This window comes from Nycticebus coucang, chromosome 22 (genome assembly GCF_027406575.1).
Source record: "Nycticebus coucang isolate mNycCou1 chromosome 22, mNycCou1.pri, whole genome shotgun sequence".
Taxonomy (NCBI): Eukaryota; Metazoa; Chordata; class Mammalia; order Primates; family Lorisidae; genus Nycticebus; species Nycticebus coucang.
Window position 1 is genome coordinate 43147521 of NC_069801.1, and position 20048 is coordinate 43167568.

Sequence of the window (20048 nt, forward strand, 5' to 3'; positions counted from 1 at the left end):
TTGCCTCAGTCTCCCAAGTAGCTGGGAATACAGGTGCCTGCAACAACACCTGGCTATTTTTTGTTGCAGTTGTCATTGTTGTTTAGCTGGCCCAGGCTGGGTTTGAACCCGCCAGCCTTGGTGTATGTGGCTGGCACTGTAACCACTGTGCTACGGGCACTGAGCTAGATTTTTTTTTGAGATCGAGTCTCACTTTGTCACCTTTGGTAGAGTGCCATGGCATCATAGCTCATGGCAACCTCAAACTCACGGGCTCAAGCAATCCTCTTGCCTCAGACTCCTGGGTAGCTAGGACTCTAGGCATCTGCCACAACTCCCAGTTATATTTTTAGAGATGGGATCTCAGTCTTGCTCAGGCTTGTCTCGAACTCATGAGCTCAAGCAATATACCTGCTTTGGCCTCCCAGAATGCTAGGATTACAGGTGTGAGCCACTGTACCCATTCCCTTAAAGCAGATTCTTGAATATTACTTTGTGCCTACCATCTGTTAACGCCTTGCTTTCAAAAGAAGGAGTCCATAAAAACAGGGTTCAAAGCAGACTTTTTTCCTTAGTAACTGGGGAAGTGGGAGAGGTTTTACTCAGACACAGTAAGAGAAAAAGGAAATGTTTTATTTAGATAAATTAAAATGGCTATATTACTGATATGAAATAAGCAAAGTTCAAATCAAGTCATAGAAACCTCGAATTCACTCTCTAAACAGAACAAAAATTGCTTATACATTACCAAAATAGCTCCACTAAAACAAAGTATATTTACATTTCTTAATATGAGAAAACAAGGTAGGTTAGGTTCATATAACAAACAATACACACTCTATAAAGTCTTAGGAATGCCCAAATGTGTTCTGGTTTGGATGTAAAAGAAGAGACCACATCTAGCTGGTGTTGGTAAGCAAGCCAATGAGCTGTGTAGCAAACAACACCTGACACTAAAAACAACTCAACAGGCCATTATAAGTATGAGCCCATCATAGTCAAAATCTTCAACTGTGACCAGCGGGACCAGTAAGGGGGGGGTGCAGGGGAAGCAACCGTAAAGAAAAGAAACTCCAGTGAAAGGGAGAATGGCCATCAGCAGGTGAAGGGTGTCTACTCTTCAACTTCGTTGCATCAGACACATTCCTGAGTAGGAGGCACATCCCTGCCCTTTGAATGACACGGCCGTCATCTGATGTCAGGTATTCTCTTCTTTTGGCTCTTTGTCTATACTACCTTTTGCCTCTCTGTTTTATGGGGAGGCTCTTTTAGTAAATATATCAGTGAGTACAAGGCAAAAGAAAAAAAGGACCAAGAAGCAGTGCTTTGGGTAACTTTGTAAAGCAGCAGTAGGAGCTGCCAGACTACAAATGTAAAAGGATTTAAAACCAAAGCCAAATTCACCACCACTACCAGTCTTCCCCTTGGAGCTGACTACAGGTGGACTCAAGTCACAGGCTAGGTAAGTTAAGACAAATAAAAATCCCAAATTAACATTGAACATTTAGGCTTATGGGGTTCTTTTCTTAAGCCAGTGAATCTGTTTAAATTAGAGCAAAGAAGTTCAGGATACCCTGCTTCTGCCTGGAAGATATGGTACTTTCTCAGGCAGGATGACAAAGGTATTCTTAGGTCCCATAGCATAGCATGAACACCTCTGCCAAACTTGGCAGGGGAGGAAAATGGTGGGCACTACACGCTGGCTCAGGGATGATGCTAGTCACACAAGCTTGAGCGAGGTAGAAGAACAGAAGATAAACTAAAAAACAAAATGGACTTCTCCCCCTACTGCTATCTGATGTAAAAGAAAAGTACATACAACAAAGAGTTAAAATGTCTTCAAAGTATCTGCCTATGAATAAGAATTTGAAACTAAAAAGGACAAGCTACATTACCCTCAAGTATATTTCATATAAATCAGCTCTTGAAAAAAATACCTTCCAGGTAGACATACTATTTATGGTACAGTATATACAAAAACAGCAGTATAATTCAATTTATTGCTAGAATTTTATTTGGTTGTTATAAAGTCTGTAAGGACATATATATTAAAAAAAGGCGGGGGGGGGGGGAGGGGAGGGGAGCATGGAAGGCAGCCAGAAGAGTAAAGTTATTTTCAAGTTATCTAAAGTGCCAGGCTAATTCTATACTACACTTTAACCTTTCCAAGAAAGTGAAATAGAGATCAACAAGGGAAATGTTAAGGAAAAATAAAAGGGAGAATCATAAACCATTATGAGATAAGCAGACACATACACGGGAAAAGACCCATCTTGCTTTAACTAAATTTTAATAGTTCCAGAAAAAAAAATTAGTCAACACCAAATGAATATCATAAAGAAAATAAGTAGCCCTTAAATATTTAAGGGTACTAGACTGTATTCAAGGCTGACAGGGCAACTTGGATGAAGTCAAAAAGCAAATGATCTCTACTAAAGAAGTCTGTGCCATGAAATCCTCTCTAGTTTCTCCCTGATTTGGCCTAAAGCAAGGTTATTATGTAATTTTTTTCCTTTTGTGTTGTCCAAAGACTGCTTCTAGGAGCAACACAAAGTCTAGACTCAAACACAGAGGACATGGAGGTATTATCCTTCCAGCCCTTTTGTGCCAGGTCTACAGAAGTACTGAAAGGGAATATTGCGTTTGTTTGTATTCGATTTGTGAAAACTTGTTACCATCACATGAAGTCCCCTGCTTCAGTCCTACCCCACTATAGTTGGGCATCCTCTGGACAGAAAGCCTAATTGTAAGGATATTGAATAGGATTTCATGCTTCATTTTACAACCTTTTTAGCCTTGCTCTTCCCATAGCAAATCATACCAGGTTCTTTATTAGCTGCCGGATAAAATCTCATGGGGTATGGTTTCCTGGGTCAAAATTAGAAGCGTACGTAACTCTCCTCTATAGCTCTGGGATGGTCAATCTGAGACAGTGACCCAGGGATGTTAGCCCTGCCATTCAGAATGGAAATGGAAATGGAGATGGAAGCCAGCTATAACTTTAAGATAAACTTGAGTGGGTGGGTGGGTGGGTGGGGGAAGACGATCTAGCTTATTTAGGAGGGAAAATGGATAAGGTTTTAGGCTCATAAACCCTGAAATAGCATTACAAGTGAGAAAAATTCCCAATAAGATTTCTCTGATTCCCAGGCTGGGATTGTGTGAGAGAATAGGAACAAAGGACCAGAATCCTACTTTCCTGAGCCTGAAGTCAGCACTGTTTTCAGTGTTTACTCCCTGAATCTATTCCCCCAGCCACCAGGCCAAACCCCATAGCAGCATCTGGGCCTTTAAGGGATGCTTTAAGGAAATGTGGACACAGTTTCAACTGCTACCCAGATCAGATTAGCAATTTTTAATAATAAGTCATTTGTTCATGTCTTGTTCGAAGCCATTCTTCCAACTTTCCACACAATATGCACAATCCTTTCTTTTTAAATATTTACAAACAGAAAAGGCCTATCTTTTAAAGAAAGGACATTTTCTGAATCTCTGTAAAGTGCAGCTAATTTAAGGCAAATTTATGTGAAATATAAAAGGTGGCTTATTCTCTCTATATACACATAACCCATGTTTAAAGATAAGATCTCCTCCCCTCAAAAAAAGGAAAGAGAAAAAAAGAGGGCTTTTTTTTTCTGTCAATTTAAAAATGTAAGATCTTACTGGTGCCAGGAAATCATTAATTTCTGAACATCATTTTATTATACGTAAAACAGTCTTCTTTCTTAAAAAAATAACTTTTATATAGCTTCTTCAAACAATTAAAAGGTGGCAATGTGTCTGCTACAATAGTTAGGAGGACTAGAGGACTGATGGGTACGGGCTATTTTTGTTAGGTCAGTAGTTATTAGGCAGTCCTGGGTATATAGCCATTTCTAAAATATGCCCGATGAGGCTAGACACCTAAAGCTACTCTTAGCTCCAGGAATGAGTATCTTCCATCTTCATCGGAATCAAATGCTTTTAAGCTCTCTGGTCCTGGCATGGCAGAACCTAGTGAGTTCCAGATTTCCTGGTAGGTCAGCTTCCCATCCACGTCCTGGCCAGTCTTGAGGAATAAATCCTGAAGATCTGTCAAAAGGAATTACAAAAAAATATATATGTCTACCCACATATAGCTAAATTAGCCTCAATTGAATTTAAAGCACTAAGAGAAAGCTACTTTCCATATTTTGTTTCCAAAAGGTAAAGTTTAGAGTTTCCATAAATCAGAAAGACTAATTTTTGATCCATTAAGGATGAAAGGAAAACTATATGGCACTATAACCTAAGACAGAAGCAGGGACAGAAGATCACAGGAGAAATGAATGAAATGAATTTCTCCCTGTCCAGGGCCTTCCCTTTACATTTTCCAGACTTTATTCTTAAATTGAAGGGGAGAAAAGGAATGCAGAGTCCTAAGGATCACTTGATAGGCGCTAGCTTGTAAAATAGCCCATGGCATATTGTGAGATTTCTTATTAGAAGACTGGGGTGGGCATTGGAGGAACAATCCCAAACACTCACAGTTTTCTCATTTTCATAGGAAATCTGAAGGTTAAAGAGAAAAATAACTTGCTTAAGGTCACATAACTCTTAAGTGGACTAGAATACAACTTATTACCTTCTCTGGTGCTTGTTCTACTATGGGATATTGTCTCTCCGGATCCAGAAATAAAGCGGCTCTAGAACCAGGGACTTAAAAACCACAATGAGATACCACTTCATAATTACTAAGATGGCTATAATCAAAGAGACAGGTGATAACAAGTAATAGAGAAGATGCGGAAAAAGTGAACTGAACCCTTATACATTGCAGATAGGAATGTAAAATGGTGCAGCCCTTTTAGAAAACAGTTTGGCAATTCCTCAAAAAGATAAAGTTATCAAATGACCTGGTAATTCCATTCATAGGTCAGCACTGCCTTCAGTGAAAAGAGAAACTCGAGAGAAATAAAAACTTATATCTACATAAAAATCTGCATGTTATTCCTAATAACAGCATTACTCCTAATAGCCAAAAAGTACAATGACCTAAATGTTCATCAACTGATCAATGAACAAAATGTCACTACAATGGAATATTATTCAGTCAGAAAAAGGAATGACATATCATTACTTGCTACAGCATGAATAGACCATAAAAAATTAATACTAAGTGAAAGAAACGTATTGGAACAAAGAAGCAGACACAAAGCCACATGGTGTATGACTCTGTTTATATGAAACATCCCAATTAAGCAAATCCATAGAGACAGTGGTTGCCAGGGACTGGGAGAAGAGGGGCTGGGTGTGTGCATTTCATGGGTACAGAGATTCCTTCTAGGGTGATGAAAATGTTTAGAAATTAGATAATGGTGATGGCTGCAAAAAACCGCTAAATTATACATTTAAAAAAGTGAATGCTATGGTACGTGAAATTGTATCTCCATTTAAAAAAAGAACTAGAGGACTCTACATATTTTCAAAGGATGCCCTCTTCCCTTTTTTTTTGCAAATAGGAAACAGGGCAATACTATCGGTTGATCTAACTTCTTTTTTACTTCTAAGGCACTTTTTGAGCCAATAGAATTGTGGAATTTCTATCAATAGTCTCTTCTGATATTTTTCTTAAGGGCCCCATAATAAACACTTAGGAAGCCCAATTATCTAACATTTTAAAAGGACTTGACATGTCCATAATCAAATAGAAGATTTAGTCTCTAACACTAAAGAAGGACAGTGGGGCTTATGTCCCTTTAAAAATTTTCCTTTATTCCTTTACTTTCTTCATTTATTCCATGCCACATATAGATTTAATAGGCCCTTGCTGTTTGGTACTCAGGAAGAATAAAAATGGCCTGAAGGGAGGGAAAACAGTTGTAGTGCAAGGTCTAGTCTATCAAGGAATTCTTGTAAACAAGCTTCTGAATTGAGCCCTACTCTCGCTCTAAGAAAGGCCCAGCAATGCAGCTAATAAAACCTCAAAAGCGCTCTGAAATCTAGAAAAGCAAGTGATACACTTGTTCCCAGTGCCTGCCACCAAGCAGTTAGCTGTTATTTCTTTTTTGGTGTGTGTGTATTGTGTGTGTGTGTGTGGTGTGAGTTTATACAATATGCTATGTACTTGGTGGTGGTATTCAAATAAAACTATTATTGCTGCTTCAGGTCACTTGAAAAGCACTAAAGCCTATGTTGCGTATTGAAGCAGAAAACGAACAGTCTTTGTCTATTCGTTCTCATCAATTCTTGATGTAAAAATGGAGGGGGGGGGAGACAACTTGTGTTGCTATTAAATACACCTAAACATTCTCTCTCTTCCCCAGAAAACAGAAAAAGAAATCAGAAATAAGAAAAAACAATAATCCCATTTAGATGGTGATAAAAATTTTTAAGTCTTCTATGCTTTAAGCATTTAATCGCAGCATGTAGGTGACTCATTCATTCACTTGAAGTACTGTGCTAGGAGCTAAGAGTAAACAAGATATAGTCCTTGCCCACAGGAAGTTAAATTTTGTATCTCTGCAGGATATTACAACACAGTGACAGGTGTTAAGCAGGGGCAAACAAAATATAAGCACACACAGGAGAAGCATAATATAGTTCTGAGAGGTAAGGAAACGTTTCAAAGTGGAATGGTATGTAAGCTAAAGAGAGAGCCAGAGGAAGAAGGCAGGTAGACAGGAGCTGTGATTTGCCAGGTAGCCAGAAAATGCAAAATCAGGAGGCTCTAAACACCACAATGAGGGACAGAATGCATACTGTTGGAAGGCAAACATATCTTCCTGTGAATCATAACTTCCCTACTAAAGTTTATTTTGCTGATTTTTGGCAGAAGAATCACTTGTTTTTTGGAAGCCATTGACAAACAAGGTCAAATTTAATTTTGCTTTATTTTACTAATCTCACTGTGTTGTATTTGCTTTTACAACTTCTCCACTAGATTGTAATAAGGAGAGAGAGATCTTATCTTTTATCATATTTTTACTGTCAGAACTGGTCTAATGAGGCATTTGGTGAATGAATGAGGACCCTAAACAATATTAATAGAGAGACAGTAAAGTACATTGGTTCAGAGTGCAAACTTTGGTGTCAGACTGCTTCAGTTTGAATTCTGCCTCAACTAATTATTTGCTGTATGGACTTAAGACAATTTCCCTGCCAGTAAAATGGGTATAATACAAGAATATTTATGTTCATAGGAAGGTTATCAGGATTATATAACATAAAACTTATCTATTTGGCCCACAGGAAGTGCCCAAGTATAATTTTTTATTAAGTTAAACAAAAATTAAAAAGCTATTATTAGAATATTCCCATCATTATCTCATGATATAAAATTTTACCTTTAATGCTGGAAATTCCTGGTAGAGAGACAGGTCTGAGTTGGGCAGCTTTCTTGACGGGGCCTCCAGGAGGCTTTGAAAATTTTGGCAATGCTGATGGATTTGATGTGAAACTCTGTACTTGGTCTGTAACAAATACATATGGTTTTACTTAGTATTATTGACTCCAACATCACATTAAACTAGTATTGAAGGTGACCTTTTAGAGCAATTGCATGTATATTTATTTGAAAAACAGTTGAGAATTAAGTAGCATAGTGACTATGTGAAGTAAAGGCTTAGACCAGCGGTTCTCAACCTGTGGGTCGCAACCCCTTTAGGGGTTGAACGACCCTTTCCCCTTTCACAGGGGTCGTTGGTCTTGGGAATGGAGACACCAGTCCTTGTGTGTGCGGGTCACCACAACATGAGGAACTGTATTAAAGGGTCATGACATTAGGAAGGTTGAGAACCACTGGCTTAGATGAAGATGTGTCTGCAGGCAAGTAAAGATCAATCAGTATTATGTTACATAAAGGTTTGAAGCAACAGTCTCATTGAAGATCTTATGGTATGAGTTAGCATTATACATGTTTAGATGGCAAGTGACAACAGCACAGTGGCTGGATATTAAAGGTGTATGACATCGTGGGAGATGTGCTGTAAGACCAGCCTGGGCATATGTGTCAGCAGACAACCTGGTACTACAGTGCTGTCACAGCAGTGTTAGGACAAGGCTTCCCCCTGTAGTTCTATCTCCTAACCAAAAGAGAATTCTAGGAGATTGTATTATTTTTCCAAACTTAAAAATACTTGTGTGTGGGAAGGATTGAAGCCGACACAGTCGGTGCCTTGGTTACATCCTTATAGTCCTAAATCAGAGGAGGTCGATGCACCTGCTAATATTGATTAGGCAGGTCCCTACCTGAAACTAAGGTCCCTTCCAATCCAACAATCCCATCACTACTTGTTAATGATTTTCAGAAGGACTAGTATTTATTTTAAAGTAAATTTCTATGTACTTAACAGAAATGAAAAGACTCCCATAAACAATATTTAGGGCTGGTTTAATATCCTCTACGACAGTAACATTTTTGCCTATAATTGGATGCAGACAGCATGGAAAAGTCTATTTCCAGCTAAACATTACCCATTCTTCCCTTAATAGACTAGAGTAGAAATCATGTACAAAATGGGCTTTTTCTAAATGAAAGCAAAGTGTTTCAGCTTCATCTCAGAGCGCTCAGGCATCACTCACTGGGCTCGATCAGGACTGCTGGAACACCTGCCCAGCTCCCTGTGTGGGAGGCAGGCTGCCCATGCCTGCATGAAATATTCAGAAGCCGGCTGGCTCTCACCTTCACTGGCGGTCTCTGGAGGCCTGTTGCTCTCAGGTTTGTTTGCGAGAGCACTGATCAGCTGTAGTTTCTCTCTTAGCTTGAATACCTGAGAATTTGAACTATCTTCTTTCTGCCCAAAACAAAGATCATAGGTTTAATTAAGGTGCAAGTAAGACCTCATGAGTTTCTGCTATATTCCCAGAGCCTATTTAGCATGTAATGCTTGACCCTCAGTAGGTTCCCTACAAAGGCAATGAAGGAATGAATCAACAAATGCCAACAATATCTTTGGGCCCCAGCATTGATGAGTATCTGGTTGGATTTGAGACCATTAAGGGAACATTATGCTACAGATGATCTGATTCACTGTGAACATTTCAGCTGATGCAGGAGGCATGCATGTGTCAGCAATAAAGGAAATGTACCCTTGCTCAGGTGCCTACGTGACACCCATTTCCTAAATGAGTAGGATATTGTTTTTCAGAGCTATTTCACACAAACTAAATAACTCTCCTGAACATCTCACCTCACCTTGTGACTATACCACGTTAAGCAGAATTTCATGCTCTTACTGTCTTAAAAAACAAACGAAAAAAAACAAAGCAGTTTCCCCCCACCTTCCCTCTATCCCCCAGATGACAATTCAACTGGTGGCAGGAATTGTTAGAACATAAAGAAGAGGCTGTAATACTTCAATTCAAAGTCCCTCACACCCTGCCTCATTCCCAGGAGGATCCAGAGTGGCGAAAAACAAACAAACAAACAAAACAAACACATTTAATTATAAAGAGAGAAGTCTAGTTTCTATGTGTGAAAGGTCCTGATCCTATGTTTAACTAGAACATCAACTTACTATATATTTTTTTTATTCCATATGTATTTACTCATCTCTCTATTTTTTTTATTTCTGCCCAAATAGTTACTATACAGTATTCACTCTTGATTTAGGGAACTAAAATATGAACATATGTAACAAAAACTAGGTACTAAATGCTTGAAGAGTTAATGGTAGGGAGAAATTATATATGGTTAGGATGTTTAGATGAGGTAGGACAAAAGAAGGGAAATACTGGGATGATAGTTAAAAACACAAAGGGTCTGGGCCAGGTGCTGTGGCTTACACCTGCAATCCTAGCAATTTGGGAGGTGGAGGTAGGCAGACTGCCTGAGCTCAGGAGTTTGAGGCTGTCTCTACTAAAAATAGAAAAAAACAAACAAAAAAAAACCTAGTTGGGTGCTGTGGTGGGCACCTGTAGTCCCAGCTGCTCTAGAGACTAAGGCAAGAGGATTGCTTGAGCCCAATAGTTTGAGGTTTCTGTGAGCTGTGACACCATGGCACTCTACTGAGGGCGACATAGAGATACACTGTCTCAAAAAAAATAAAAATAAAAATAAATAAATAAATAAAATAAAAATCAACCAACCAACCAAACAAAAAAATCCACACAAAGGGTCTTAAAGTAAACCCAAGAAATTTAGGCAAAAGTGAATACAATACTAGTGTTGTATTCTGATGTTTACTGTTAAAATGTGAACTGCTGCCAAAATCACTATTACTTTTTTTTTCATTAAATCATAGCTGTGTACATTAATGCAATCATGGGGCACTATACACTGGTTTTATAGACCGTTTGTAAAATCACTATTACTTTCTAATAGTAACCACCTGTTAGCATTTTTGTGCTCTTAAATTTTGTGTTATTCCCTTGGGGGAAGTTTAAAAAAAATTCTGCAAAAGTGAGACTCTGTCTCTACAAAAAAAAAAAAAAAAAATTCTGCAGAAACAGGCAACTGTTTCTAGTTGCCAAAAGCCTAGCTTATGATGCATTAAAACCTTAATATATGTGACTTTATCTAGACTATAAAACTGTTCAGGAAGAAAAAAATAAAAATGGAAAGCATCACATCAAAAGCTGCCTGTACTGTGGTTCCAGTCCACATTCCTTTCTTCTGAACCTCATTATCTTCTCAACTTCTCAAATGCAATGTGCACCTGAGATGAAATTTTAGTTACTCAGTCATAATCTTCCTGGATTTTCTTTTATCTTCGCCTAGGGTTTATATTAAACAACACGCTAATGAGATAATATTGTAATCAAACTTTTTATCTGGGATATCAAAGTCTATCACAGATTGCTTGTCTTATCTTGACAGTTTACCTGCAAAGAACTAAAAAGGGGAAGGTACAAGGTGAAGGGAATTGGCTGAGGCTCTTAAATGGACTAGGAATACATTAGCTTTATTATTTATTTATTTATTTATTTATTTATTTTTGAGACAGAGTCTCGTTATATCGCCCTGAGTAGAGTTCTGTGGCGTCACAGCTCACAGCTCACAGCAACCTCAAACTCTTGGGCTTAACAGATTCTCTTGCTTCAGCCTCCTAAGTAGCTGTGACTACAGGCGCCCACCACAATGCCCGGCTATTTTTTTTGTTGTTGTTGTAGTTGTCATTGTTGTTTAGCAGGCCCAGGATGGGTTCAAACCTGCTAGCCCCTGGCTGGCGCCCTAACCACTGAGCTATGGGTGCCAAGCCATAAATTGCATTTCTTTCCTTTTTTTTTTTTTTTTCCTGAGACAGAGTCTGACTAGGAATACATCAGATTGCTACCTAAAAATAGGAAATGTTTTTTAGGTTAGACATCATTTTTAGATTATCTGTGTATAGATGACTCTCTTAGTTTAAGTCATTTTCTTTTTTTTTTTTTTTGTTTTTAGAGACAGAATCTCACTTTGTCACCCTCAGTAGAGTGCCATGGCATAACAGCTCACAGCAACCCCCAGTTCTTGGGCTTAGGCAATTCTCTTGCCTCAGCTTCCCGAGAGCTGGGCACCAGCCAGAAAGCCCGGCTATTTTTTTGTTGCAGTTTGGGTGGGGCCGGGTTCAAACCTGCCACCCTTGGTATACGGGGCCAGCGCCTTACTCACTGAGCCACAGGCACCACCCAGTTTAAGTCATTTTCTTAGGGAAGCCTTTCTGATTCTCTGACAGCCCCCTGATTATTCCTATACTTTTCCTTTGTAGCATTTATCATACTTCTGATTTATGATCTATGCAATCATATGTTAATGATTTTCTGACTGGTAGACTTTGAGCTCCACCAGAATAGGGATCATGTATCTGTCTTGTTCATATGGTCACCCCAGGTATCTGATAAAGTATTCATTTATTCATTAATGCACTAATTTACTAATTGCTTTGTCTTGAAGTTTTAACATGAGAGATTAAACTTCTCCCTCTGAAAAGATCAAAAGCCCAGAGAGAAGCTGGGATGTATTTATTTTTACTTCAGGGGAAGCCTCCTCTTTTTTCTTTTGAGACAGTGTCTTACTCTATTGCCCTAGGTAGAGTGCTGTGGTATCATAGCTCACAGCAACCTCAAACTCCTGGGCTCAAGGGATCCTCTTATCTCAGGCTCCCAAGTAGCTGGGACTATAGGTACCTGTCATGATGCCTGGCTAGTTTTTCTATTTTTAGTAGAGATGAGGTCTCACTATTGTTAAGGCTGGTCTTGAAGTCCTGAGCTCAAGCAATCTACCCTCCTCAGCCTCCCTGAGTGCTAGGATTACAGGGGTGAGCCACTGTACCCCCACTATAAGCCTCCCCTTATTTACCTTTATGCTTTGGATTTTTACTGTATCTGTATTATTGGTCACTTGATCCAAAGACTCTCTTTTCAGAGTGGCAGCTCTGTTACCCATCTTAAAGGGCAAAAAGAACAAGGGAAGATAAAAGGCAAACATTAAAACTTCAACAACTATCACTTTTAAACAAATTGGTCAAACTTATTTAAAGGGTCTCAGGGTACATTCAATAGAAATGACAGGAGTGAGAGATGGGAAGGAGAAAGGCAGAAAGGCCACATAGAGACATAGCTGAAACTGGTGCTGCTAGTAGTTCGGTCACAAACTTTTGAACTTTGAAGTAGAAAAAGTGATAGAACTTTTATCCAGAACCATGCTGTTGGAAGAAACAGCAGGACAGATGGCTATTATTACCAATTTCTCTGCTGGAGAAAGATAAAGTGGGGAAGGCAGACACAGGGGAGCTTGGGGGTGGCAAGTTTTCATAATAAGCCTTGAAAACCTTCAAGGCACGCAATGCTCATCATTCGAAATTCCTAGCCCATACTTATCTGAGTTCAAAAGGGCTTGTTAAAATAAGGCTCCTTTAATCTTCACAGCTTTCTAGTAAATTACACACCCTTGTAAAGCAGGAGGGGAAACAGGTCTTCCTACTCCACCCTTCAAAGCCACGTCCAGGCAACTTGCCAAGGCTCCACTGGGGCAGAGTCAGTTCAAACACTGCTTTCCATATGCCAGAGTTCGACTTTATTTGTGGGCTTGCTTCCAGCTTTGGTGGTTACTTGAATTCATAGTACAATTTCCTGGATTTGGTTTCCATTTTAAAATATATGCCTGTGTCTTTGCTGTATGAAATCTTTAAGGGCAGGGCCTTTAGCTACTAAAAAATAATCCATATGTTTTGCGCACAATGCTTATGTGAAAGGTGATTTTAAAAACCCCACATTTTATTAATGATAAAGTGAAAACCAGTATATGTGTATGGGCTGTCAGCATCAGTGACTTAGAGGCCACTCAATTTCCTTATATATAAAATGGGAGTTAGACTGAATGATATCTTAAGTTGGGGAGCTGGCATGACTTGATCTGTTTTAAATGACTTTCTGCATATGTGCAAAAGGTTCCCTTTAACATATATAGAGAAGCAGGATAACTCTGAAAGCCAAGTTCAGGCATAAAGAAATGGCAAAAGATTTTCCAATAGTGTTACTGTCATGGCTTCCATCCTTAACAACTTAAAAAAGGAAAGATCAAGAAGCCTTATCTTGGAAATATGTACCAGAGCTTCCCTACCAGATGGATCACAAGTAACATTATAGGAAGCTTGTCATCTCTGCCAACAGCCTGTGGTGAGGCCTTGGCAAGCAACTGGACTTCTCCATATCAATGTTGCCCCTTCCAAATCCGGCTATCAGTGCCTGTGCCATTCACATCACAGGGCTGGTGCAAGGATTAAGGGAGCCATGGATTAAACAAAACACCAATCTGTAGCCTTTCAAATACGCCAGAAAACTTCTCAAAAGGTTGTGGAATGTCATCCATGTACAGACAAAACATGCTGCAACACAGAACATGTCACAAAAGATCTGAAAGAGCTTACCATGCTGGAGGACAGGTCTTTCTTTTCTAAATTGCTCATAGCAACCACACTGCTTTCTATTAGGTTGACTCTTTGGGCAAGATTACTGACTGTCTCATTCATCCCTTCGAGTTTAAGATCATTCTGTCTCTTGTACCCCACTAGGGCACTGTTTACCTCCTCTAAAGAGTTGTGAAGGTACAGGATATCCTAGAGTGGAAATAAATCAAGTTGTGGCATCCACTACAGATGTATATTAGACATGCAGGCCAGTAGCACTGAACAACCATTGTTGTGTCAAGTTACAAAAGTAAACTCTTTTTCCTGGTTTTGACCATCAACTGTCTGTCTCTGCTTTGTCCCCACCCCTCTAAATTGCTCTCAGTTTACTTCCTCTGGAATTGTTTGACCTCAGCTAGACAGGATGGGAAAAGAGGGAAGAGGACTACCTACATGATTCACTCTTTGGTCCTCAGAAGCTGCGAGCTTGGGAATTGATTTCCCAGTGTTTACCTCACCTGCTGGTGGGAAAGCTTGCTGGGTTATTAACTGCAAGGCTCATTAACCTAATTTGTCAGAACAAAACTACCTTAGGAACAATACCAATTACTGAATTGGCTCATGTAACAAAACCAGAACAAGTGGTGCATTATTTAGTACAAGATTCAATTATTTTTATTGACATCTTCTAGTACAGATCGCTACTTAAAAAGGAATGATGACTACAGGTTTTAAAGGGCATTAAACTCAGGACAGGAATTCTCAGTGAAGATTTCTTTTATTCTCTTTAACGTGATTCTGAACTCAATATCCTTTCTTTTCCTTCTTGCCTTTTAGTCTTTAGACTTTAGAAAATTCTGATTTTCAAGGATTTGCTTTCTAACACCCTTAGAATTTAATATGGTTCCAAATAGCCACCACTCTGGATTAATGTGCTATCCATCCATCTTTAACTTGCCCAGATTGCTATTTTTCATAAAGAATTTAGGGTAATCTTGTCGTTCTATGTCTAGATATGAAAAGGAATTCATTCCACTTACTGACATGCAGGGGGAAAAATGCAGTGTGCTAAAGAAAAGACAGGATAGCATTATGGATCCCAAGATACCAACATACTTCCTTCTCTACTCAGATCCCAGGCAGGCAAACACCACATAAAAGCAGGAGATATCTGCAGAGGCCCAACACTCAGCTGCCTCCACGACCCATTGTGCTCACAGAGAGCTAAGCCAGACACAAAGAATACCTCTTTCAAATTCTCAGTGTGGGTTTTATTGCCAAGTTCTGATGTGGCTGAAGGTGACAGAATGATCTGGGTGTCATCATCAGTCTCCCCCAACGAGCGCTGATCCTGTGAAGAGGAACAGAGGTTAGTGTAGGCAACAAGTAATTATTAGGTTGTATCCACAGATTAACGCACAAGTATTTACCAAGCCCATACAGTGTGACCAGTCCTATACTAGGCCTCCCTGGGGTCACCATGAACTTTGCTCAGTTTGAAGGATGAGCTGTTCAATAACACCTAGATTACCTATCTCAGGGAACTGGGATTCTCCGAGTCTGTTTCTTGGTCTCTTAATGGAATGAACTCCCTAGAAACCATTTCTCCCCTCCTTCATTACCTGTACTCCCAGAGAAACTATAAAATCATTATAACTTTCCAGAGACCAAGTCAGTCTGAACCTGGGACAGTGTTATCATTTCCACTGGACTAAAGAGGTTTGGACATTAAAAGGGCAGCCAGTCATGTAAGCACTGGCTTTGGTCATTGAGGACAACTACCAATCACACACATCATTAGTTTCTCCCTTTTAGCACATACCAAGATTTCATCTGAGGAGTTCCCCTCCCTTGCTATTCCCTTCCCACTGTCAAGTCTCTTTTTGCAGAAACTGAAGTAAAAGTTTATATGCCATTTTTCCCTCAAGTGGGGGGAAAAAAAAGTTTGCGTGGCTTAGTCCCCAGAACCCATAACTAGGACTTATTCAGTACAAAGTAGGCCAGCAGGATTATTATTAGAAGCCATGTAAGTTTAAGAGAGGCAGACTTAATTACAACAGAATGCAATTGGTAAAAATAAATTGTTTTCTTGAAATCTGAAATCACAGCTATTTACCAACCCTGCTTTTATAAAAATAAAAGGCAACAAGAAAATGAAAAAGAGGAAGGGGATAACCAATGGTTCCAGAAAGCAGAAGTTTTAGTAAGAAAAACATACTGTAGAAAAGAATTACTTGAGAATATAATGATCAGGATATTAAAATAATGATAAAAGAAGTGCTGTGTTAGAAGAGTCTTTTGTTATTACTGATCATACCGTTACTCAGTGGCAGTTAGAACTAGAATCAGCTGCCTAGACACTCAGGTCAAAGCTATTTCCTCTGAGTTAGCCCCATTAAATAACAGTGAGGAGTACTGGTTCTGGAGAAATTGAAAAACCCTCCCTTCTAGAACTCTCTAACATAGCTTAAGTCTCCTTGGTACAACATGCCCAGTTTAAACTCAGAATTTTGAAGCTTGCATAGTATAGGGGGATAGGGAGCAGATCTAGAAATTGGTGGAGAGGCTAGGGAATTTTTGTGTGCCTTGAGTAATCCTGATTTCAGATGAGTTATATATAACTCATTTCCCTAGCAAGGGCCATGTCATCCTCTTTACTCTTCATTAATCTTTCATGGAGCTGTTACCTATTAAGTGATTAATTAAGGCCTCTCAATGACTATGGATAACTTACATCTGCAACAGTGTTAAAAGACCCAGACATTTGATTTTTTTTTTTTTTTTTTGAGACAGTATCTCACTCTGTTGCCCTGGCTAGAGTGCCATGGGGTCAGCCTAGCTCACAGCAACCTCAAATTCCTGGGCTCAGGCCACCTCCTGCCTCAGCCTTCAGAGTACCTGGGACTACAGGCACCTGCCACAAGACCTGGCTAATTTTCCTATTTTTGGTAAAGACAAGTCAAGCAATCTACCTGCCTCAGCCTCCCAGAGTGCTAGGATTACAGGTGTGAGCCACCGCGCCTGGCCTTCTTTTCCATTTTCTGTCCTACCTATCCCATCCTCAAGAACTGTCTTATCACTGTATTTCCTCCAGTACCATGTTTGCAAAAGACTTTCTGCTTTTAATTCATCATAACTGCTTAATTCACGGATTGTAGAACCATCATTATATATTGATTATTTTGATTGTTGGATCTTTTAAACAGGTGTTATAGTAGGGCCTGTTCATATCAGTGGAAAGTATCATGACTTTCCCACAGAAAAAGAGTGAGTAGGAGCATGTTGACTTACAGGACCTTTTGCAGATCTTACCATATCACTCTGCAGTAATTCCAAGGTTTTCTTATGTTCATCCACAGTTTTCTGTATTGCCTCCACAGCAAGATGGACACTGTTTAAAGTATTGCCAATGGAAGCTACACTCTGAACAGAAACAGGAAGAAAGGTCAGTGTTCTTCTTTTTTTTTAAAAAGATTTATTAAGACAAAAGTGACATGCAAGAAACTTTATATATTAAAAATGTATGATCTGATTATTTTGACACACATACAAATGGGAAATTAGTCCCACGATCAACATAATAAACTTTCCTCACCTCCTAATGTTTCCTCATATCCTTGTGTACTTATTTCCTTTTCCTCAAGCAATCACTGATCTACTTTCTGTCACTATAAATCAGTTTGCATTTTCTAAGATTTTATACAAACAGAAGTAGTGGGTGAGGACCACTTTTACAAGTCTGGCTTCTTTCACTCAGTATAACTGGGACTCATCTGTGTTGTTGTGACTCAGCATATTGCTGAGAAGCATTCCATCATATGGCTATACCACAGTTTATCTATTCACCTGGACATTCAGGTTGTTTTCGGTACCTGACTACAACAAATAAAGCTGCTGTGAACATTCACACACAAGTATTTATGCGGACTTCATGCTTTCATTTCTCTTTATCATCTGCTTATTATCACACCACCTAGGAAGTGAATGGCTGAACATATGGCGGATCATGCTTAACATTTTATTTCTGAGACAGAGTCTCACTGTGTTAGCCTGGGTAGAGTGCCCTGGAGTCACAGCTCACAGCAACCTCAAACTCTGGGGCTTAATTAAGTGATCCTCTTGCCTCAGCCTCCCAAGTAGCTGGGATGACAGGCATGTACCACAATACCTGGCTAGTTTTTCTATTTATAGTAGAGATGGGGTCTTGCTCTTGCTCAGGCTGGTCTGGAACTCCTGAGCTAAAGCAATCCACTAGCCTTGGCCTCCCAGAGTGTAGGATTGTAGGCATGAGTCACTGCACCCACCTGTACTTTACTTTTCAAGATAGCCAAACTGTATTCCTAAATGGTTGTAGCATTTTATACTCCCATCAGCAGGATATGAGAGGTCCCATCGTTTCATATCCTCATCAATACCTTTTCAATTTTAGCCATTCTAATGGAAATGTATGCCCTGATTTTCATTTATGTTAAACACTGACCTATTGGAGATAAGTGGCTTTACTTCAAATATGTTCAAAACATGAATTCCATGTAGCATATACTGTAACAGTAATCTATCTCCTGATCTGTCAAGCAATTTTCTCAATTTAAAGAATGTCTCCTAGAGGAAAACAAAGTCATTCCTAAAGAAAAAAGTATTAGTTTATAAATCAGGACCCACAGGTAAGATTCTCTCACAAACTGCCTGTCAAGCCCTGCTGTGGGCAGGCAGATGGTGAGAGCTAACATTCCAGATGGCCACTGTGTCAGGAGAAAATGACAACTTTTGAGCAAAAATAGGCAGAGCCATTCACAGCTTTGGGAAACCTAGCATTGAAGAGAAGGAGGAAAAATTTCATTTGGCAGCGTTTGTTCCTCCTTTACTACAGAATCCCCTGAGCAGCCACTGATAGTTAGACATGGCTAATAGCTTACTTTGCTTTCATTAGGCTTAAGGAGCCCAAGTGGACTAGGGACTTGGAGATATAATTCAGAAGCCATCTTTTTAAAAAGGCCTGTCCTAAGGAAACAGCCAGAGAGTGTGACTGTTTGGTGGGTTTTGGCCTTTTATCAAGAACGTAATGACAATTTTATAGTGGTGCATTAGTATGTTTAACCAAAATCATTTTTTATTATACTGATATCCAAGAGAACGAGACGACATTTTCAACTTTTAAAAATTACATGAGATGCACTGAAGTTAGGTATTTGAGATGACCTACTGTATCAGAACTGCAATGAAAGCATCATCGGGCATTACAAAGGCACGATTTGCAGAAGACAATACATCGGGTGGAGGTTTCCAAGCTGGCATACTGTCTATGTGAGCTCTAATTAAATAAGCTACAGGCATTCAAAGACACCTACTGTTGGGGAATCCTTACTGGCTGGATGTTTGAGCCCATGAGGATGCAGAAGATAGATAGTAAGCTCTTGTTCAGATCTTTCTGTGTTTTGAGGAAGCAGCTGACAGAGCCATGTGAACTCTGGAGTCACAAACTCTGAAACGAGTATTCCCACTAAGTGCAAAAAGTGTCTGGTACATGCTGGAGGAAGCTCCGCAAATGTTTATTAAATTAATGAATGTGAGAAAAAAACCAATTTCCTTTTCTAATGCAAGACTGCCAGAGTTGCTTCTGTACTGAAGGCTACAGAGGCCTTTCCCCATTTGGCTTAGGGAACAATGGCAAGAATCTGGTTTCAGCAAAGCTGTCCCTACACTTGTTTTTCTCAAAGTTGTAAGCAGATGACTGCACTGGACAAGTAGCAAATTATGGAGACTGAGCACACACAGATGGTGGAGCCATGAAAGAGCAAGTTTTGTTTTTGCTTGTGACTTAGGAATTTTTCACTCCTTTGTGGAAACAACTCGTATGCCTGTATCGCCTGGCATATTATCAAATCAAACTTATCATACACGAGGTCTTAAAAGTCAGATCTACATTTGATATCCACTGGTTGGGGAATCCCTCCTTCCTTTCCCTGCTGCAGGGGAGGCTGTTCCTTGTGTTCTAATTAGGAACCTTCTTCTGCATTCCTACCCCCGTCTACTCTTCCCATTCAGCTCTAAGGATCCCCAAGGTAGGATTTATCTGGTTAGCCCTTGCCTTCTGCTCTAGGCCTGAGTCCTAGAAAATATGTAAATAGAAATTCTGAACTACTGTTCGCTTCGGCCCTAGAGTCTAGGGCTGCTATCCCACCCCACCCGGCCCCAGCCACTCCCCAGCACTCACATCACCGCGTAGATCATCCCCAAACCATCCCTGCCCGCCTCCGTGGTCTATCAAAAATTGTTTTCCAT

At 39.6% G+C, this 20048-nt stretch overlaps 1 protein-coding gene across 3 annotated transcripts in view; it reads right to left on the reverse strand.

Annotated features, from left to right (window-relative positions):
* Window positions 1–593: 593 nt before the first annotated feature.
* The window catches only part of EFCAB14 (EF-hand calcium binding domain 14), a 50003-nt gene continuing 30548 nt past the window's right edge, over window positions 594–20048 (reverse strand). Inside the window, exons 5-11 of one of the 3 annotated variants that reach the window (XM_053575736.1) lie at window positions 17079–17189; window positions 15013–15117; window positions 13788–13976; window positions 12218–12304; window positions 8621–8732; window positions 7284–7409; window positions 594–4050 (exon numbers count right to left, since the gene is read on the reverse strand). In XM_053575736.1, the coding sequence (XP_053431711.1) occupies window positions 3875–4050; window positions 7284–7409; window positions 8621–8732; window positions 12218–12304; window positions 13788–13976; window positions 15013–15117; window positions 17079–17189 (906 nt within the window). In that variant the 3' untranslated portion in view covers window positions 594–3874. The remainder of the gene's footprint in view (window positions 4051–7283; window positions 7410–8620; window positions 8733–12217; window positions 12305–13787; window positions 13977–15012; window positions 15118–17078; window positions 17190–20048) is intronic. The other 2 variants (XM_053575737.1, XM_053575738.1) reach the window with 2 other exon arrangements.